The sequence below is a fragment of the Epinephelus moara genome, chromosome 5 (assembly GCF_006386435.1).
Source record: "Epinephelus moara isolate mb chromosome 5, YSFRI_EMoa_1.0, whole genome shotgun sequence".
Taxonomy (NCBI): domain Eukaryota; kingdom Metazoa; phylum Chordata; class Actinopteri; order Perciformes; family Serranidae; genus Epinephelus; species Epinephelus moara.
The window spans coordinates 36,962,575-36,984,472 of record NC_065510.1 but is presented as its reverse complement, the minus strand read 5'-3'; the positions used below and the strand labels follow the sequence as shown (position 1 = coordinate 36,984,472).

Sequence of the window (21,898 nt, the reverse complement as noted above, 5' to 3'; positions counted from 1 at the left end):
GCCCGCTCGACACAAGCATACTCGGGCGTACTATAAGCGGAGCGGACTCCGCGAGGAATGTCCGCAGTCATTCGGGCTTTCATAGTCGAGCGCACTTCCGTGTTGTAGTTTCCTGTAAAAATGTCCGTGAAAAATCCCCGCGATGTGAAAAATACATGCCGAGCAGTCACTGGTGCGTGGAGCGGAGTCCGCACAGGGTTTGCAGACGTCCGCTTTGAGTCCGCGCGGATCTCCGCGGAGTCCGTTCCGCCCGAGTATGTTGAACGGTGAACAAACCAAACAACACAATGTCAGGAGAAATTGAAAAGATATGCCGTCTATGTAAAGCCAACTTGCTAATTAAGGAGCCATTACATGTTCAAGAGTTTTATAACGCTGCTCAAACGCCAAAGAGAGGCTATAAGTGAACGTTTCAGCGGCGACGCGTAATGACCCCCCCCCCCCATCGGCGATTTCACTAGATGGCGATAGGACGATAGGATATGGACAAGATCGCCCAACTCTAATGTACAACATTAACAACTTTTATTAATAAATATAAAAAAAATTTTTTTAAAAAGTGCAAATGCAGCAGTCAACCAAACAGAATGAAATAACAACACTGTCTGTGGGCTACAGTCCACTTCCAAAAAAGTATCAATTAATAACAACGGCGGTAACGATAATGTGTGCTGTACAGCGTATCCGACCGCAGCGGCTACTGGCCACTGTAGGCCTATATGGGCGGCAGATTTTTTTAATGACTAATGAAACTGATACCATTGCTATTTTTAGATACCGCAGGATATCTTATTAACGTATTATCGCCCAACCCTAATGCTCAGGCAAATTTAAATGTTCACATATCTGGATTGCTGCCAATGCAGAGCTGCCAGACAGAAAACATGTCTTTCATCATTGTGCATGTCATTCTGACAACCACTGTCACCACAAAAGAAGGTCTAACAAATCTGATTACATGAATAACTGCAATGAGGACGGTCAGCCTTAATACATAGGCTACTTGACGACCAAATTAAACCTGTGTGAACATAGCTCAACAGATGAGCTAATTCAATCACTTATGATGCAGGTCAAAAATGTACAAACCAGTACAAAAACAGTTAAAGTGTTTACTATGCAGGACTTTCCAAAGAGACAGCGAGTACATTTACATGCACAGAATAGTCTGGTTTTTGCCCTTATTCTTTCATTCCTTCAGCCACCTCTTGAAAAGGTCTGCGTTGCCATATTTGTGCATATCCAAAAACCTGTTGATATCCAAGTCTTCCATAATGTGTAAAACTAGGCGTGTTTCTCCTTTAGATCAGAAATGTGGGCTTTTCTTTTGGCCATGTATTTCTACACCAGCCTTAAAACTGTTGGCAAGTTGGTTTGTGTACACGGTCCCCATGACAAAGCACAGAACTGACTTTAAACAGATAAGAGGCTATGTGTCGCAAACTGTGTTAAAAAACCCAACTGAGACGCATACTCCGAACATGCTGTATACAAATCCAAATAATGCTATTAAAACCCAAATAATATCAGCATCTCACATGTTGATGCTAAAATTGACATAATAGTGGAATATTAGTGTGCATGTAAACAAACCCAATGTATAGACTCACACAGAAGTAATCTCTCTCAATCATGACAGCCTGACAGATGTACAGTCGGCATATTTTTTTGCAGAGACTCTGCTCTGGATGTGTATGAGCATGTACCCCCACAGCACTCAGGTGAGGTCGGGTCTTTATAGAAAGGAAGCAACCAGATGCTGTAAGCAGCAGGCATCCAAGAACCACAGCGCAGAAAAAACCCAAATATAGTGAGGCCAAACGCCAAACAGAAATGAATCCGGGGGTTGCCTTTTACTTTAACTTTTACTGGTGAGCGTGTTAACAAACAGTAACCAGCAATCCAACATAGTATACCTAGAAAGTACATTTCAACGACTACAACTTAAAGCACTTACTGTGTGGTGGGCTGTACTGGTCCTCAGTGCAGGTCCATGGGTCTCTGGCAGCTCCAGAGCTGGTGCCAATTGCAGCACTGGTTATCGCCTCTCCAACTGTGAACTGCAGCTCCACCTGTTTGGCCTTCAGGAAGAAAAAATGAAAATGTAAGAGATGTTTCCGCTAAGCCCTGTGTTGCTACTGTCAGTCATTGTGTTTCATACCTCTACAGAGTCCATAAGACCCTGCAGCAGCTTCTTCTGGTGAGGGAAGTCTCCATCTCCCACAGGAAGGTAACCCAATGTCTGGATTGATCGCTCCTTCATCTGGACAACGCACATGAAGAAATGGACCGATGGAGGCGAGATCATTGAGATGAAGGTGATATGATCTTTAAGGTCTTAATCATTAATACATACACGCATAAACAATACCACAGCAAACACACTCCCTGTTGTGTAGTCCCTGGTTACCTTTGTGCTCTCCTTGCCAGAGGGGATGCGAGCCAGCAGGTTTTCCACGGCTGACAGTTTAGTGAAGCCCTCCCCCTCTGCGGGAATCAGCAGGGCGCCATTACGGCCAATTTCTCCCAGAGCTGTACACGCTGCTACAGCCAGCAGTGCACTACTGTTGTCCAGGAAGGAACCTGAATAAATACACACACACACGCACACATAAGTGGATAAACCCATATAGGCCATAATTATTTCTTTTCATTTTATGTTTGCACAAAAGTCCAAAATAACAAATAATAAGCGTATAAAATGTTTTCTTTACATCCCCACATCACAATCTAACCAAATAAATGGCATTTATTTTAACATCACTTTATTGTACTCTAACAGCTGCTATAGTTAATAAATGCAGCCTAAACTGCAGGAAATTGTTGCAAAAATGATTACATACCAACTGTCTTGGTGGCCATGGCAACAAGTTCATCATCTCCTTGGGAGATCATGCTCATTTGCTGCCCCATGTCGTCCCCAGGGGTGACAGCTTTCTTCCTGCTCATGTACCTTCCCACCATGTAGCCAAGAGCCAAAATGGCACCATGCTGAGTCTCAGGACTCTGTGGTTAAACAAAACCAATTAACATTTACACACAAAAAAGCACACTTTTACAATATGACAGAAAACTATAAAGAGACAAAGCGACATACATGGTTGTCTTTGGTGATTTTCAGCAGGTTGTGGACAGCCGTCTGCAGCTCGTTGCCAGTCATGGTGGAAACCACCACAGCATACAGCTGGGCTGCAAGCTCCCTCATGTCCTCCTTATTTGTGTTCATCAGACTCTGGAGAAGGAAACATCTGTTATTACAGCTGAATGCATTGACAGTGGGGAGATGTGGATGGGGCTCATGGTTTCACACTATCACAGGAAAGCTAAGTGACTGGACTAATTGTTTAATGCTGCTGACATTTGTCTCACTAAGTAATTAGAGCATGCCAAATCTCAGTGTAGAACTGCCTCCATCCTACATTAAAATAAACACATAAATAAGTGAAATACTCACTTTAATCCAGTCAATTCTATCGACAAATCTGGAGGCCAGTTTCTCTGGGCAAACAGACACCACCTCCAGTAGACAGTACATAACTGGGATTCCTGTTGATATTAATAATGGAAGTAGAATAAATAACACATTGAGAGTGTGTTCAACCATGATATCAGGACAAATCAAAACAATATAACCAAACACATCACATTATAATGGGTTCTTAAATGTTCGATGAAGCCCATAATAACAGTGGAGAGCTGACTCGATCCTGCAGCATAATGGCCCTAAGCAGAGAGCAGGTTTACGTCTCTCACCTCCAACAGCAGACAGCAGCTGCTGCAGCAGATCCATGTAGACATGAACAGGGTTGGCCTCAGAACCCTTTGACACTGAAGGCTGAGACTCAGAGGACAGCAGTGTGTGGACGTAGCGTCCGATGGCCGGCGCATCATCCTGCATGTCTGCCAGGCGTGTAGACATGGGTGTGACCCCAGCGCTGTGTGCTAAACACATCCTCAGGTAGAGCACGATCTAGGAGAACGGGGGAAAAAAATTAGGTGTCTGCAGCAAAACAAAAATCGACTTACATCTTCAAAAGGCACAAACTGAATTTGCGAACTCATCCTGTATCACAATTAATGGATGTCTCAGTCTGACTGCCAAGTAATATTTACCTCTCCAAATGCAGATGGGTTGAAAGGAATAGTGGAGGTTCCAACAATGTACTTAGCTGGAGTCTTGATCCTCTGAGCCGCCTGGGAATGACAAGGTCAAAAAAAAGAGAGGAGATTCAATATCTCATTCTAGTAAATAATTCTAGCACAAATGGGTGAAACCTGGGTGTATTATTGCCTCAGAGAGAATAAAAAATATGCACAGAGCCTCACCTTCTCTTGGACATAAGCCACCATGTCGGTGAAGGAGGGCATTGGCTTTGGTCCCTCCTTCTCTGAGCTCTTGGTAGGTAAAGCTCTGAGCACCCTCTGGGCCTCCCCAGACACCTCCTCCCTCCTAAAACACAGAGAAACAGCTCATTTGACCTTCTGCACCACTCAGGAAAATAAACGATAACACCCTAATTTTAGCATCGACCATCTCCCATCTCACATGTACCCTAGGAGAGTAGAAAACTTTTAAAAGACTCAAGTCTGACATCCTCTCACTTCTAAAGACAATGTGAGTTTATTGATCCCAGACTATAACATTTAGCAAAGACTGAGGATCTTGCAGGATTACAATTTTCAAGACTACAACTAGATTCATTTTGTGATTATTCCTCAACTTGCTACTGGTGCAAAATATTATGCCAAACTCCCATTAAGAAATATGACATGTCCACAAAATCACATTACTCTAGAAACACAAAATAAAAGGCCTCACATGTCGACAGTATTCTTGTCCACATCAATATAATCCATAAAGATAAACTGTATTTGTGTACAAACTTTAAATTTTGAATTCTGTCGCCTCAACTCGCAACTAGGTCGGTTAACTGTGATACTTATGTGGGAGACAACCAAGGGAATGAGAGGCGAACCATTTCAACAATTAAGACTTCTCACTAAAATAAGTGCTGGTTGATGTTTCAGATACACGTTGAATTAAACATGCTCTCTTGTTCACGCCACAACTCCACCAGTTTCTTCTTTTCCACAGCGAACCAAGAGAACCAAGACTTGTTCATGTTCTTGCACCTCTCAAGTGAGTCCCCTTCATGTTTACTGTCTACTGGGTTTCCTGCTTCTTGTGTGGTGCTGAAAAGAATGCAGCTATTGGTTGTTGACAATGTTCATGTCACTGAACTTCAGTATTTGCATAAGCCAAGACTAAAAACCCACAATAATATTTAACATGTTTGATATTGTTGGAAAAGATGAAGTAAATACTGACTGAAGACAGGTCGGACTGAGTTTTATGACCACCTCACGGCAAACAATTAAAGTCATGAGAGCGCTCACCAACTACGTAAAACTCTTTTGACTTTATTCTGACATTGGAAATTTGTCTGTGACAGTAAAATCGCCTGAAAAGTCATTTGGTGTAGGACTGGCATTATTTGTATCCTACTGTGTATATGATCTAATAAGTGCTTTCCTACTAAAACATGTATAGTGTATTCATGTTGCTATTAACCATAATGTAACAGTTTCCTGTGTTTCAGCACTTACGGGTCTCCAGCTGCCAGTAGCAGCAGGTATCTTGATGGCACATGATCAGGAGCAAACACTGTGCTGGCAAATTTCATGGCCACCTGGCGAACTTGCACCTCCGGCTGCCAAAAAAAGTAAGACAAGAGTGCTTAAATTACTTAATGCCTACTTATTCAACACTGTTTGTTTCTTTACTAACCAAGTATCTATTTTTCCCCACGCAGACTCACCTTTCCAATGTATGCAGCCACCAGGGCTTCCATTAGGTTCAGCAGTGCCCCCTGTAGGTTGGCATAAGCTCCAACCATCATGGACAAAGCTTCCTGAATGGCAAGACGGACATCAGCCTCCTCCTGAAGAAGATAACACAGAATTTTGGAAATATCAGTATCAGATACACCATTGTAATCTTCTTAGAATAAAGGCTAAAAAAAACTTGAATTGCCTTCTTTTGATTCCTTGTTTTAATATGCTGAGTTTTCATTCACTTATTGTCAGATCTTTTAAAGATCTTTCACGTACCTTGCACATGGACTCAAAAAATTGCTGTACGAGGGCAATATCCTTTGTGAACAGCTGTGGCATGCGGCTAAAAGGAGAGAATATAAAATATTATTCTATTACAAATATATTATGAAATATTTTAAATTCTAAAATCCCACATCAAGTGGAAAATTTTATAAGAGAATTATTTTATTGTACCTGGACAGCTTTCCAACAGCAGAGTAGGCAACACATAGTAACTTAGGATCCTGTAAGGACAAATGTTGTTAGGAAGATATAAATCAAATTAAACTGTATGAATTTGAAGCTTGAACGTGTGTTGCTCTGTTAAGTTTTACCTCCTTGTATTCATTAATGAGCTTGGTGAGACCATTCAGCAGCATCAGTCCCAAAGGTTTATTAGTGTCAGGACAACTGAAAAACAAAAAAGCCCAAACTTAATCATTAAAACAAAAAACACCTTTTCGTGAAAAGAACTGAGCGTGGCTGAATCTAGAAACTTTTCTTACACCATGCAGATGTGATGGACAAACTGCAGGGTGAGAGACAGAAGTTTGTTGTTGGTGTTGGCTCCAAACAGACCATCATACACAACCTACGGAGGAGAGGCAAGAAATCACAATACAGCACACTGGAGCATTTCCTTGAAAGTGATTTAGCCTATTACCAGACTACAAAAAAATGAAAATACACAATTGTACACACATGGATGGACAAAGAGCCTACCTGGATGTTAGCTGGAAAGCACTCTGCAGCTAGACGTGATCGCAGAAGATGTGGCAGGATCTTCATTTTGACTCTTGTGCTTACTGGTTCATGTTTTAGCTCCTGCTTCACATTGCCTCCCTAGTGTACATACACAATCGTTTTACACGGTTAATATTAAAAAAAAAACAAAAAAAACTTACAGGATGAGTTGGACAATTAATTGTGGAGTTGACAAACCTTTGTTTTAAGAGGAACATCGCCCAGATACACCTTGTACATCTTGTTGATAATTAGAGGATTGTTCCAATCGATGATGCTGGAAGATAATAAAGCAAGGGCACAAGCAATGATGTGAAAAAAAGTTTGTACTTTCAACATTTCTTTCTGATGACTTTAGATACCAGTTTGTCAATCTTCCAAATGAAACCTGGAGAAAATATTGGAACAGAATCATAATTTTATCTTGTAAATAAAGCACAAAGAGCATGTCTAATAATCTGATAATTTGTGGTATAATTTACTGAGTTAGATGAAAGATTACTGAGCACCTACCTCTGTTTGCTCTTCAGCTCCAGATCAGCTGCAGTGGCCACACTGTGTCGGGTGTCGCTTGACGCCACCACCAGGTGCACCACTGTCTCCACCTCTGGGACTTGCTTTGCCTCCATGAACTTCACTATGCCCAGCTTACACTGTTGAAACCACATACACGACGAAGGAATCATTTGCTGATACTCAAGACAAACACAGTGTGCATCACCATCTACATATACACTCATTATGTAGCCCTTAAAATACAGAAAAAAAAAATAAAATTGCATTGAATATCTGAACAGCTTCTGGATTGAGCCGTGTTTCCACCTCAGGTATTGTACCTGCTCTAGCTGCTCAGCGCTCCACTGAGCCTCTCCAATCACCCTCTTGGCAGCATAGACACTCATCCCTGGGGGAGGCTGGGGAAGACCCTGACCACCTGAAGCCACTGTCCCCTCTGCAGAACCTCCCTGGGAGGAGGAAGGAGCAGGGCGAGTCGGGGATTCATTCAGCACAAACCTAGAGAAGCCGCAGAGAGAACAAATCAATGTTCTTGTTCACATGCTCAGAGTACAGCAGTTCTAAGACCCATACAATCTCTAAAGCACGGGGCATTAACTCACCCGTAAGGCATCAGTAAAACATCCAACATGAACTCCAGCAGCAGCTGCACTGTCTTTGGCCTTTCAGTTAGGTTAAATGGAGAAGCAACCTTGGAGGTGTCTGCAGGATACTTCATATGGTAAAGAGTAGGGATCAGCAGGTGCATCAGGCTGAGAGAAGAGAGAGAGAGTGAAGTGAAATCATAGTCTAACAAGCAAAGGACAGGGTTAGCCTCATATAAAGAACCCTGAGACAGTATCCGTGTTTATACATGTGTCAATCACGCAATAAAAACTGAGTGTATCTGAAAAACATATGTGTTTTAATCTACTGGTGTGATCGTAATAAATATGCTTGTGCATCCTAAAGTCTGTGTGTATGTGTCCTCTCACCTGTCCTGCTGTGGTTGTGGCTTGCCTTCCATGGCAGTGAGCAGGGTGGGGGCCAGCTCGCACTGTTTTCCCACCTCTAGACGTGGGTAGCCCATTTTGATGTAGATGATGGTGAAATTCTACAAATAAATGAAACAATCACCACTCCTGTTTCAAGTTACAGACCGCTACTTCTACTAACATAAGGCCTAAAATGCAAAATTTGATTCTTACCGTCACAAAGGAGGCGGCTGCGGGATCTTGGTACTGTACCAGCAAAGTTTCTACAGGAAGCTGAATCTTAGGTCGGCTTTTTATCCTCTTGTTCAGGTGGACCAACAACTCCATAACCTAGCAGGAAGCACAAAGTAATACGGTAACTTTACTACATTAAACAAATCTAAAATCAACTCTCACTAGCAAAAGAAAAAGCTTTTTAGCAGCATCTTTGCATAAGAGGAAGTGAGTCCATATCTATATAATGCAAGTTTTATGGGTTCATTTTAGAGTTTGATGAAAATATTTGAGGGGGAAGTTCTGCATTAGACTGCAATTTAGTCATATTTTCATGTGTAGCTTTAGAGCAGAGACTTGTGAGTCATGGTAATCTCTTTAGGAGCAGAAATAGACTACACCCTTCTTACTTTCTTCCGCACACCCTCCTGAACGCTGGAGAGTTTGAGGAGCACAGGGGGCAGGAACTTGGAGATAATGTCCTGTAGCTGCTCATCTGTTTCTGCATGGCCCAGGCGGAGGAACACACGTTCCAGTTGATCTGTCAAAAACACATTCAACATTAAATCATCTCTTATGTCTCATTTCATGGGTGATATTTGTCATGCCCCAGTGAAAAACATTAAACATTGGACCAGTGCTGCTTAGGGACCAGAACCAAAGCAATGTCTCTACTGTCATTCATTTGCATTCAAACATGGAAGCACCAGCCCATAGGGTGTATGCAACCACATGTAAAACCAGTATGTGCGACCCTCAGCTTAAAGCAGAGGCAGTAAAAATACACAAACTTAAAACAGTGAACTAAAAACAGTCCCTCATGCTCGTCCTGTCAGCTGCTGTGTTGGTGCAACCATCACCCAGCCCTGCCTTCTTTCTCTTGGCATGGTTCACCAAGCAGCTAGCTACAACTGACAGACTATCAACGCATTTCATTTCATTTTGACGCCATAACCACTGCCTTTACACAGCCACTGACACTCTGCGCAGTCAATCCTAAATGCCCTAAACATTCACGTTTTGAGTCTCCACCTTTAAAGTTTGGTTAATGGAAATATATGTAGCCTGCGTGATAGTTTCATTTTGACCATGACTGGGCAGACGGCCTCCTGACGTTAGCATTCCAGCTAGCTGAGCAGCTAGCTCTCTTTCCTGCACCGGTTTTTAACTCGAATAAGCTTTATCGTTACTTAAGAGACACGCCAATCGTTACGGTGAAGCAGGCCTGTTGGTCACTAATTTTTGACAGCCACTGATACAATATTTTGAGAGATATTAATCACAGATAACGCAGAGAGAAACTTACTGAGTTCATCCTGGGCAGCCATGTTTGCAGAAAGTCATTAGCGACCCTCCCAGTTTACTGAGTGTCACTGCACTCACTGGTGCCACTCCTTCACCACCCTGTGATGCATCAGCGGCACGGATATACATCACAATTTTTTTATTGTATAATAAATATAATTATTTACATGTTTACAGGCGTGCATATGAATGCGAAACGTGCTTATAGACTTTGTGACCACTTTAATAATACAGCATACTATGTTTCAAGGCCGTAGCCATGGAGTCAACATTGGGGGTGGGGGCACATCTGGCCCTCCCTCACCCAGAAAATATTAAAAATTTAAAATCTAATATCCAAAATTTAGATAGATATTAATTAGCATAAAAAGGTAGAGGTATACAGTTTAATATACAAGTATGAAATAAATAAAAAACTACTAGTACATGAATAAATACATAAATTAGGGCATGCAAGAACTAGAACAGGAAGTAATAATATTGGCAATTAGTTTAGTTTAGTTTAATTATGATTATCATTAAATTTGCTAATAATTAATTAATTGCCTGTTGTTGCACAGCAATTTTTTATAGCCTATATTGGGGGGAAGTGTCCCTCCAGTATATACTATACTTACTGCCTTTTTATTTTAATTTAATTGTATATACTGTATTAATCCCCCTGAGGGGAAATTATGTCATATCATTTTATATTATGCTGATGTATTCTATTGCTTTCTTGTATGTCATACAGAACCACACATATTAATATAATGTGTAGTTATATTGTTCATATTATAAATATATGACCCAATGTGCTTAATCAAAGGATGCCATCACTCACTTGATGCCCCACTGAGGCAGCATGCCCAAGTTGTGCAATTTAAGGGATACCAACAACTAGTCCTATAGAACAGATTTTATCATGTGGTTGAGTCATGACTGCTGTGAAAGTGCAGCTGTCAAATAGAGAAAGACCTGGTGACAGCATGGAAAGACAGCTGGCAGGGGGGAGCACACCACAACAGGGCTTTCACAGGCTAGCTACATGTGGCAGCAGGATCCAGCAATAAAGGTGCTTGGGTCCCACCCACCTTTGGCTATGGAAACTTTTAATAAGAAGATACCCCTTGAATCAATGAGAGAGGAGGCAGAAGATAACTCATCAGCAGACAATCCTGTAACAGACACAGGAATGGAACAGACAACACGTCTGATGATCAGTACATCTGAGGCTTCATCAGCTACAGCAGGACACTAGCTCAGAGTTGCATGTGGCTGGGTTAAAGTTTATTTCCAGCACAGGCCTGGAGATACATCGGGGCAAGAAAGGGTGCCTGAAGAAAGGATCAACAGGGACCTTGCATCGACAGCTACTTTCTAAGAAGTAGGCCGAGTCAGTTGACTGAAGTTCAGCAGCAGGACAAAAACCAAACTCCAAGCGGGGAGAGATCATGCCATAAGAGAGCAACCTGAACCCAGCCCACCACGACCTGCAGCAGATGCGGAGGCAAAAGTCAAGTGGCCAAAATCCTGCAAAAAGATGCGTGGAAGGAGGTCAATGCTGACCTCTACAATATCTTGAAAATGCTCAGGAGAAGATAGGGGAGCTAATCTGCAAATACAGAGTGGAGCATTTAGAGCAGTAGAAAAGAGGAAGACGCATCCAACATTCCCACCAAGCTGAGGAGGCAGAAGAAATTTAATCACCTAGTCAGAGAGAAAAGGCAGCAAGAGAAGCAATGGTGGAAGGCCACAGAAAAGAGGAGAAGAAAGCCATAAACCTGTTGCAGTGGGACTTCTGGAACAGGCTTGCAATGCAGAGGAAAGCTGTGAACTTGGTGAGAACCAACAGACAAGAGCAAGCCTCTACAAAGATCCCTTTAAATTTGTCTGTTGATGTCTTGCATCATCGCCACAAAGAGAACACTCTCCCACCTCACATGCCACCAATCTAATCACCAGAACAACAACTAGACGTCAGCCCGCCTGGAAGGAGTGAAGTAGAGAAAGCAGTGCGCAGAGCAAGGGCCTCATCAGCACCAAAGCCCAACAGAGTCCCACACAGGCTCCACAAAAATGCAGCAGACGTCATGTGTTTCCTCTGGACACTCATAAAGGTGGTATGGCACAAGCATTAGATACCAACATCATGGCAGAGAGCAGAGGGCATCCTCATGCCAAAGGAAAAGGACTCCTCAGAAACTGGCCAATTTCACAAGATCAGCTTCCTAAAAGTGGAGGAAAAATCTTCTTGTCTCACAGACTGTCAGGAAACCTGGAAAGAAACCATCTGATCGACACTTAAATCCAAAAAGCAGGGATCCCAGGCTTCTCCGGCTGTCTGGAACATGCTAGTACCATCTGGCATCAGATTCAGGTGGCCAGAAAGGAGGGATCAGACTTTTCATGTGGTTTTCCTGGACCTTGCCAATGCCTGTGGCTTAGTCCCTCAAAACCGTCACTGGACTGCATTCAACTTCTTCAGGGTCCCAGTGGCCATTCACAAGCCTCGTCAAGGACTACTTCCAGGACGTGCAAGTATGTGTAACAACAGCAGACTACACCGCAGTGTGGCAACATCTGGAAGTGGAAATCATGACCAGTTGTACCATCTCCTCCCTAGCTCCTACCATGGGCGTGGTGGTGATCATCAGGATCATCTTGGTGGGTGGTTGAAGGACTGCCTGACCTGGCCTGAGGAGCATACATGGATCAAGGCCAAAGTCTGGACAGTTGGGTGGAACACCCAACTAGAAGGTGGCGGCAGACTTAGGCCAGAGGCTCTGCTTCCCAGCTGAGATTGCGTCAACTAACCTCAGACCAGACCTTGTGCTATGGTCAGCCTTAATCCATTGTGTTGATATCATCAAGATTACAGTGCCCTCAGAGGAAACACAGATGAACGAGGGCACTCTCTTGCTAACCCAAAGATGCATTCACTCATTTGACCACCCTCCTTAGTGTAGGCAGCATGCCCAGTGTGTGCAGTTTAAGGGATACCAACGTCTAGAACAGATCTAATCTATATAAAGTATAAAGTAGCACATCTTCCGAATCTTATGTTAAAACACAGAGTGTGATTATATTGCTTCTCGTGAATATAGGCATCAACCATACATCTACACTATATGATTCATAATAATGTACATAAGACCAGGGTTAGAGTTCATCATGACATTGCTATACATACTCCCAACACAGCCTGAGATTTGGGTGCCACGTTGTAATAAGGCAGCCTTTAACAAGGACATATAAGTTGTTACTTTATAGACTGTTGGCAAATAATGTACTATGCTATATGCTTTAGTTAGTGATAAGACTGACACTTGGGTTGTGTTTGTGGTTTGTGGTTGTAAATCTTAATTAGTTTTTAATAGGCTGATGTTCCGAATGCTCTGCAGTTCTTTTCCCATAGGTCAGTGGTCAAAGAGTTCATTGGAGGATCTTTTTATTCCAGCTTTATTTGAGACATAAGCCATTATAGCAATAACTAAGAGCCAGGGGATGTCTTTACATAAAATATCATTACTCATTGTAACAGCCCTCTTTTTGTCTGAGTAAAGAGACGACTGTGTCATTGTATTATTCGACTTAATCGATGGACATTTTAATATGTCACAGGAAGGGAAGGTGAAAATAATCAAATCAGTTATGGCTGTATTTAGCTGTTTCAGCTTTAAGGTCTCTGGTATTGTTAATGCTGACTCACAGACACACTTTCATGACTTACTGACACTTAGATACAACAAAGCCATCATTAAAAGTAACAGCTGTGTTTTTCCTACTGCAAGAAGTCAAAACATCCTTGAGTGTAGAAAAACCCACTAATACATAAAACAGAACGTCCTTGTTTTGAATCTGCATATTCAAATTTGGGGATATGGTATTTTGCTAACATTAAAATACAGTTAAATTATTACATTTCATTTTGCCTAGTTTTTTTCAAAGTCAGTGTGGTCTTCCTGATGGACTAGAGCCAAAACAAATAAAGTGTCATATTGTGTTAGGATAAACTGTCAACCCAAAAGTTGATTTTTGAAGCATTAGGAAGTTATTGGCATTTCATCAACAGAGTAATTAGTTACGACTTGTATTAGAAAGTGGTACTATATATATATATCTATATATATATATTAAATTTAATTATACCCAGTGGTGTTGTGGTGGTTTATGAGGTGGGTGTACTACTGGGTAAACAGATAGGTTACCAGGGATGAAGTGGGTATACTGTCCTATATCTTTCAATGGCTTTTTGGCTGAAGGGTATGGATATACTGTAAACAGCCAGAAGAAGAGGTGGGTATACCCCATATACCTACATATACCCTCCACTGCACCACTGATTATAGCTTTTCTCTGTAAATATTCATAACTAGATTACATAAATACATTATGAACTCAAAAAGGAAGTAACAAGAGTCGAGTTTACACTTATTTGCAATTTAAACTGTAAAAACACAATTAAAATGTTTTTCTCAGGTGCCGAGTAAAAAACTAAAAATACTAGAACAAAACATACATACAAGTGTCGAGACAAATATCCTATATAAAATATATCAGGTGTATGTGTATTAAACAGTGTGTGGCTGGAGATGCAGGTGCTCTTTCCATCAGCACCGGATATGGTCCAGATCATCGGATCGCCTGCTGATTCGCAGATCTCACAGTGCATGGATAAGTCCACCACAGAACAGTCTGCCTCTCACTGGCTGTTAGCACGCTGACACACGGCTGAGCTGGAGAGGCGGTCTACAACGCGACTCCTTTACGAGACACGGAGCAGGGGCAGCAACAACAGCAGCAGCAGCCAGAGCAGCTGTCATGTGAATCAGCTGGACGAACAAGGAAGGGGATAAATAACAATACGACTCCATCTTTCTAAAACAAGGTAAAATACTATGTACTTTTACGGAAAAGACATGTAGTAAACCGGCGAAAATGGTGCATGGTAGTTAGCTTTGGACCAGTTTGCCAGAAAGCGGTGAGCATTTCGTGACTCCTGTGCACAATTAGCCAAGCTATCAACAGCTAACTGTTAGCGCTGCCATCCAAATAAGTTGGCACGCGCTCATGCCAATGGGCATCTCACACTGTGTGCTTTGTCATTATACGTCTGTCTATTGCTAAACATGTCTAATATTGACTAATGGTGTATACACTATGTAACTAACACACTAAATCATTTGTATCACACAAAGTCACAGAGCGAAGTAGCTCCGGGCCTATCTGCAGCCACCTTGCGAGGGGCATTTAAACCCCACTGGCTTGTGTATTAAGAAGTGAGCTAATGTGGTAGCTAGGTTAGCTTAATAGTTAGCTATGCTTTCCTTTCTCAACTGCTATCCCCAAGTGCTTTCCAGTCAGCTCCCACGAGTGCATTGTTAATTTAAAGCCGGAGAGTACCCAGTGAGCCTACTGTCTGGATTTAAGGAAGCTAGTCAGCTGAGCTAGCAAGCTGCGCTCGTTGTTCAGCCATTACTTTGCATCAAAACAAAACGTAGGCTAGTTGGCTAGTTAGCTAGCTTGGCAGACAACAAAGCTCAGCCAAGCTACAGACGCTCATGCACTATTCAAAGCGAAACCACAAATCAGCCGAGATTTATTTGTCATATCGTCGTAACAGGGTTATTTAAATGAACAATAGGTGGAATATGACAGGTTAAGGCTGTCCCTGTTATGAAGTGACTGATTTAATATTCAAACAATGAGTGAGGATGTAAACACATTGTGTCCAAACACTCTAGGTGATTTTTTTCCCCAGAACTTGTTTGAGCTTGCAATTGCCTGTTACATAATCGAGTCGCACGCCATTATATTGTGGTTTGTAGTGAAGTACTGTTAAAAGGAAATGCAGGGTTGAAAATCACAACAGCATCACTCGGGGTGGTATAATCCTTTGTCTGAATGCACACTTAAGTCAGAGTTGGGATGGGTGGATGGGACAAAAATCCGAAAAGGGTTGTTGGCATCAGGAAGGATCAAAGGATCAAATCGACATTTGTTGAATCTCTACCTCCATCTAGTGGTGATCTACTCACCATCACACAAACAACTGCCTCCTAGTCCAGTTACCCACCTGTAAATTACAACCTGTAAATTACAACTATGTATTATCTAAAAACATAAGGTGTAATAGCGGATTTGAAGTAGTTGGAAAATTGCGTGTGGAGTGTTCCCAAGTGTGAAATGGTTAACAGACCTAATGTTTTTAACTTGTCTTGTTATTAACTTGGTTTTTATTCTGCTAAAAATACATTCAACAATCAAAAATAATGGGCAACCGCCAAAAACAAGTGATTTATATCAACAGAAATTAATTAAGCTATGAAGCAAAATCAAAAGAAGAGATAGATAGATTATATTAAAAATAAAATGAGCATACTAGATGAAGTAATCAACATGAAGTTTAAAAAAGATCAGCAATTTAAACAAAAAAAAAAAAATCAATACATTTCAGATGATAATAATAATAATAATGGTGATGATGTTTATGATATTACTATAATAATTATTAAATATACTCAAAGACCCTTTACTGAAGTTAAAGTGATCACAAGAAAAACACTAAAAATATATAAGACACAATATTAATTACATGTGTTTCTTTCTTATTTCCATCTGGACAGTTTCACTATCTGTATCTATAATGCTATCAACAACATCTATTCAGCGCTTTCTGAATAGTTGATATTATTGATTATGATATTATGCCTTTAAAAAATAAAGTCAACTGATTCTTTTGTTTGCTTATTCTCTGGTTAGTTTTTAAATTTAAGCCAATATCTGTCAACATTATAATCTTAAAGCCAATTATAAAAATACAAGTTGATTTTTTTGGATAACATTTGTATTTTTTTCACAGGTTATATCTGGTGAGGAGGCAGGATGGCGGGAGCAGAGGTGTACACCCCTGCAAACCCCACCTGCAAGATTATGACCTTCAGGCCCACCATGGAGGAGTTCAAGGACTTCAACCAGTACCTGGTTTATATGGAGTCTCAGGGAGCTCACCGTGCAGGCCTGGCTAAGGTGGGTAGTGTTGTCATGCTCAACTGGGACAAAGATTCAACCTCCCAAATAAATGCTTGTCTAGATGTGTGAGTGATAGATTTCATTGTGTCCACCAAGTTGGTGTGCAAGCAATGAAAAACATTCAGACATACAACATTTAGTTTCAATAGCAATCCTTTCATTTTCGGTTTGTCCCACAGGTGATTCCTCCGAAAGGCTGGAAGCCCCGTCGTACCTATGATGATATAGATGATCTGGTGATTGATGCTCCCATCCAGCAGATGGTGGCAGGCCAATCAGGGCTCTTCACGCAATATAACATCCAGAAGAAGCCTCTTAGTGTGCAGGAGTTCAGGCGGTTAGCTAACAGTGACCAGTGAGTATTGAGGAGCTATTTAATTGTTTCCAGTACCTTATTTATTATACTATGGATTATGGAAAGTGCTTACATTTACACAGATGTTACATTCTGGTGCTGCCAGAATAAGAATCTAACTTTTTTTTTTATCACAGGGTATGTGACTGGCATATTACACAGTCAACAATATTAAACAAATATATTCTTAGAAAACAGAATAACCTTGAGAATGTGATTTGTTGCCTGGCAAAGTGGCTGATAGAAACAGAGAGATACTTGCCAACAGCATCAATAAACTGTATGTGTGTGCTTGATGTTGATTTGTCATCCTGTATCGTTAGTTTATGAGTTCAAAGTAGCCAACAAAACGAAAGCCAAGAGGTGTATCCGGGGAGGTGTACAGCAGGTGTTGCTGGCATAATTGCTCTAAATAAAATAAAAACAGGTAAAAGAGAAGGAAACAAACCAAAGTTAAGACCAGGGTTAATGTATCAATTTCAGGAGTTACGGGAGATGAAGATGAAGTCGAATGAGTGATTTAAAACTGTAAGAGCATTATTTGCTAAGGGTAAAAAATTTAGCCGCTATGTGCTATGTCATGTTACTATGTTTAAAATGGTCATTTCACAGTACTAACTTTAATGTCTTTCTCCTCCACAGGTACTGCACACCTCGCTACCTGAATTATGAAGATCTTGAGAGGAAATATTGGAAGAACCTCACTTTTGTGTCACCTATATATGGTGCTGATGTCTGTGGCAGCCTCTATGATGAGGTAGATGAATTTTTCTTCCTCTTCTGTTGCTTTCTGTCTCTTTGGTTTCCCTTACTTCCATACATGCGTGTCCATTTCCATCACCTGTTATTCACGCCCCATATGATCACAGGCTCAGTGTTCTTAATTAGGAGAAATAATTGTTGAAATCACTTGGTGTACTTCTCATAAACTTCATTCATTCATTCATTCATCTTCTAACCGCTTCATCCTCTTGAGGGTCGCGGGGGGGCTGGAGCCTATCCCAGCTGACATCGGGCGAGAGGCAGGGTACACCCTGGACAGGTCGCCAGACTATCGCAGGGCTGACACATAGAGACAAACAACCATTCACGCTCACATTCACACCTACGGACAATTTAGAGTTATCAATTAACCTAGTCCCCAATCTGCATGTCTTTGGACTGTGGGAGGAAGCCGGAGTGCCCGGAGAGAACCCACGCTGACACGGGGAGAACATGCAAACTCCGCACAGAAGGGCTCCCACACCCGGGATCGAACCGGCAACCCTCTTGCTGTGAGGCGACAGTGCTACCCCCACACCACCGTGCCGCCCTTCTCATAAACTTGTTTTACCTAAATATTGCAACTTGGCTTTAGGGTTTTTGCAATGAAAATAAAAATGTATGAGTCTTTATCACTTATTTTTGCCCCCAACCCCAATGTGCATCATTTTAAGATAACAAATCCAATGCGGGGACACTAAGAATAAATGGACTGAAGGCGACGCAGACTACTTCTGCAGCACAAGCTTGAATCAAATAGGCTTCTGAAGCTCAAATCCGGTTTTCAACCCCTACAAATTGTCTTCATATTTCACCTTTGCACAATGCATCTTGTTAGGACATGGTCATAGTTTGTAATGGAGAGCAATAGGGGGATGTGACAGCTGGCAAACCTGGAACACAGTGACTTAAATTATATGTTATGCAGCTGATACTGATTGGATTTAATGATGGCATCATCAACTGCAATACCAATCTACACGATCGGCAATGGAAATCACTAAACCTATCAAACTGTTGTTTCTAATCTCCTAGGACGTGGAGGAGTGGAACATTGGCCACCTGAACTCTATCTTGGATGTTATTGAGGAGGACAGTGGTGTATCCATCCAGGGGGTTAACACTCCATATCTATACTTTGGCATGTGGAAGACCACCTTTTCCTGGCACACTGAAGATATGGACCTGTATAGCATCAACTACCTCCACTTTGGAGAGCCCAAGTCCTGGTAAGTGTGGGACAGAGATTTGGGGACAGACACATAACAAAGCAACAAATGTGCAACATAATGTATTCCAGTACAACAAAATGGAGCGTGAAAAACTCTCACATAGCCTCTGTGTGTCATCTTCACAAAAGTCTGTGTTATAATTGTTGGGCAGAACTAGTTGTACCGTAGTGCCTTACTTGTATGTTCACGTCCACTTACTTTTCTGGGGATAGGGATGATGTGTGTTGCTGTTGATACATTTCATATCTATAGCCACTGAACAGAGGTGGGTAGTAGCTGAAAACTGCACACAAGTAAAAGTACTTTGTAAAAACAAGTACTCAAGTAGAGGTAAAATTAGTCCTCAAAATAACTGCTTGAACAAAAGTATTTACTGGAAAAAATCTCTCGAGTTGAAAAGAAAAGAAAAAAACAGCACACTGTTGACTTTTTCCTGAAGTCTTTTATTCAAAGTGGATATGACTGTAATTATTTAATCCACAGATGACCTTCCTCAGGTCAATTTAAAGAAGTAAACATACACTTGTATTTATTGTTGATGAAATGCCAAGTCATCCTCTCCATTATTTGCTTGTTGTCACCTATATTATATTGACGGGAAGTTGTGTGCATATCATTGATGACTCATTCGGGCTAATTAGGAGATAATGTTGTGATATTTCATCTTTACTTGTCCTGAAGAAGACCATCTTTGGTTGAAACATATTAGTTATGTCCACATGAAATGAAAGTAGTTTTTATTAAATTTGCATAATTAGGTCGCTTTTCTGTCTTTCTTAGTCAGGCTACGTCAATGAGTATGACTCACTGCTCACTGTAAATGCTCACTGCTTGCCCACTGTCAGGCTGACATTACAGCAGAAAGCAGGAGTAGCCTAGTAGTAGTTTTGAAGCATGACATACTGAGTTTATATATTAGGGATGCATGATAATATTGGCACATCATCGGTATCGGCCAACATGCTGATAATGGCTGCGTTTCCCAGTTAAGATCGATCTTAAGACTTAAGAGCACAGTTAAGAACGTCTTAGCTAAGAAGGGTCGCTAAGATAAGAGTGTTTCCCAGATGCCTTCTTAATGCCCTTCTTAGGATCGCTCTTAAGATCGCTCTTTAAGAAGCTCTTAACAGGAGGTGTCCACTACTGCGGTGCTGAAACTAAATCAATCGATGTCAGGCACGTCGATCACGCACTAATTCCCTGCTGCTCGTGTGTATGTGTGTTCTAATAATTTTAATGAAAAACTAAGACGATAAATATTTGTTAATGACCTATTTTCATGAATGAAAACAAGACTACAACTAAATAAGAAGTAGTCTTGGTAAGAGAATCATGAAAAATATGAAAGACGGAGGAAAGGACAAATTAACTTAAGTACCTGCATTGTATCCTACTTGCATTCATCAATGTTGTGTCTCTGCTAATGATCATCTCAACGTGACCAGTTCACGGAAGGACAAAATTGACAGATTTATGGACTATATTAATCTACACTGAGAATCAGACAAAATGCCAGTTATAAACTATGAAAACACACAGGCAGCACGCTGACAGTTGTAAAAGAGTTAATGTGACATGTATGTGCGGATGTGTGGAGACACTAAGTTGATGAGGCCTTATATCACAGCACGGGGCAGCCGGTACTTAATTTGGACAGCCCGGTCTGACAGCATGTCGAGTGGGCTGAAGTGCTGACGCACAAATGCATTTACATATACACGGTGACGCTGTTGGTTAGCAGCGAGAATATGCTGTAAAGCAGCCATGGTATCTCACACATGTGTGATGTGGCAACGCCTTTATATAGAGTAGCGGGTGGAGCATCCCTTGATGAGGTTCCAGCTGAGCTCAGTTACACCTGTCAGTTGCCTGATATCTGTGAAATGTCGCAGGTTTGGAGGGTGGATGTGTTTCTGTTGTGCCCTGACGCATTTTTTGGGTGCGGTAAACTATCTCATATGTGCATGCAGATGTGTCACCAATTAATGCTAAACAGTATAAATCTGAAATATAAAATAGATCAAAATATATACGGTGCGCACCGTTTTAATATCTCCTTGCTTAGTGTAATATTAATGTGCCTGACGCGGCTGGATCTGTGAGCGTTTGGTCACTAAGAAGACTGTTACGAGTTAAGAGCTCGATCTTACAACTCCTTCTTAGTGAAAGATCTTCTTAAGCTAAGTGCGAATCTCGGAAACGTGTTTTTCTTTCACGGGAGGCTTAAGAGCGTTCTTAAGAAGCTCTTAGCGCTAAGATCTTCTTAACTGGAACTGGGAAACGCGGCCAATATCGGTACGTCATCGGTATGTGCCAAAATCAGCTTTAAAATGAACAGAATCAGCCAACATGCTTTTTCTTATTGTAAATATTACATTCATTGATAAGCATTCTATTTCATGTCTCCATCTGCTGGTGGACCATCATGATAAGAGTATGCATGCATAATATGATGTTAAGTACACTACAGACGACACTTGATGATCACTAAACTGGTGGGGAAAAAAGTGGATATATCGATATAATTTATCGACCAAATGAGTTGTTATATATTGGCATGTCGGATATCGGCAAAAAATCCAATATCGTGCATCCCTAGTAAATATCATTAAACATATTAGCATAAGCACACCAAATTCACTAGGCTACTGCTCTCTGTCAGCATGATTCTGTGATGTACTGACTTC

The 21,898-nt window shown here is 41.3% G+C and overlaps 2 protein-coding genes across 8 annotated transcripts in view; one reads left to right on the top strand and one right to left on the bottom strand.

The window, feature by feature from the left end:
* ecpas (Ecm29 proteasome adaptor and scaffold) overlaps window positions 1-9,929 on the bottom strand; it is a 26,283-nt gene extending 16,354 nt beyond the window's left edge. Inside the window, exons 1-24 of the mRNA XM_050044519.1 lie at window positions 9,850-9,929; window positions 8,954-9,084; window positions 8,544-8,660; window positions 8,331-8,449; window positions 7,959-8,108; window positions 7,677-7,854; window positions 7,354-7,493; window positions 7,039-7,117; window positions 6,820-6,939; window positions 6,603-6,688; window positions 6,432-6,507; window positions 6,292-6,341; window positions 6,112-6,178; window positions 5,820-5,942; window positions 5,608-5,711; window positions 4,327-4,450; window positions 4,114-4,194; window positions 3,754-3,970; window positions 3,455-3,546; window positions 3,098-3,232; window positions 2,844-3,006; window positions 2,411-2,583; window positions 2,162-2,263; window positions 1,958-2,081 (exon numbers count right to left, since the gene is read on the bottom strand). Coding sequence (XP_049900476.1) covers window positions 1,958-2,081; window positions 2,162-2,263; window positions 2,411-2,583; window positions 2,844-3,006; window positions 3,098-3,232; window positions 3,455-3,546; window positions 3,754-3,970; window positions 4,114-4,194; window positions 4,327-4,450; window positions 5,608-5,711; window positions 5,820-5,942; window positions 6,112-6,178; window positions 6,292-6,341; window positions 6,432-6,507; window positions 6,603-6,688; window positions 6,820-6,939; window positions 7,039-7,117; window positions 7,354-7,493; window positions 7,677-7,854; window positions 7,959-8,108; window positions 8,331-8,449; window positions 8,544-8,660; window positions 8,954-9,084; window positions 9,850-9,871 — 2,773 coding nt within the window. The 5' untranslated portion in view covers window positions 9,872-9,929. The remainder of the gene's footprint in view (window positions 1-1,957; window positions 2,082-2,161; window positions 2,264-2,410; window positions 2,584-2,843; window positions 3,007-3,097; window positions 3,233-3,454; window positions 3,547-3,753; window positions 3,971-4,113; window positions 4,195-4,326; window positions 4,451-5,607; window positions 5,712-5,819; window positions 5,943-6,111; window positions 6,179-6,291; window positions 6,342-6,431; window positions 6,508-6,602; window positions 6,689-6,819; window positions 6,940-7,038; window positions 7,118-7,353; window positions 7,494-7,676; window positions 7,855-7,958; window positions 8,109-8,330; window positions 8,450-8,543; window positions 8,661-8,953; window positions 9,085-9,849) is intronic.
* Window positions 9,930-14,546: 4,617 nt separating this feature from the next.
* kdm4c (lysine (K)-specific demethylase 4C) overlaps window positions 14,547-21,898 on the top strand; it is a 41,464-nt gene continuing 34,112 nt past the window's right edge. For 3 of the 7 annotated variants that reach the window (XM_050044101.1, XM_050044096.1, XM_050044095.1), the window contains exons 1-5: window positions 14,550-14,718; window positions 16,693-16,859; window positions 17,042-17,217; window positions 17,860-17,974; window positions 19,015-19,208. In XM_050044101.1, coding sequence (XP_049900058.1) covers window positions 16,716-16,859; window positions 17,042-17,217; window positions 17,860-17,974; window positions 19,015-19,208 — 629 coding nt within the window. In that variant the 5' untranslated portion in view covers window positions 14,550-14,718; window positions 16,693-16,715. Of the gene's footprint in view, window positions 14,719-16,692; window positions 16,860-17,041; window positions 17,218-17,859; window positions 17,975-19,014; window positions 19,209-21,898 lie in introns of all 7 variants that reach the window. The other 4 variants (XM_050044102.1, XM_050044100.1, XM_050044098.1 and 1 more) reach the window with 3 other exon arrangements.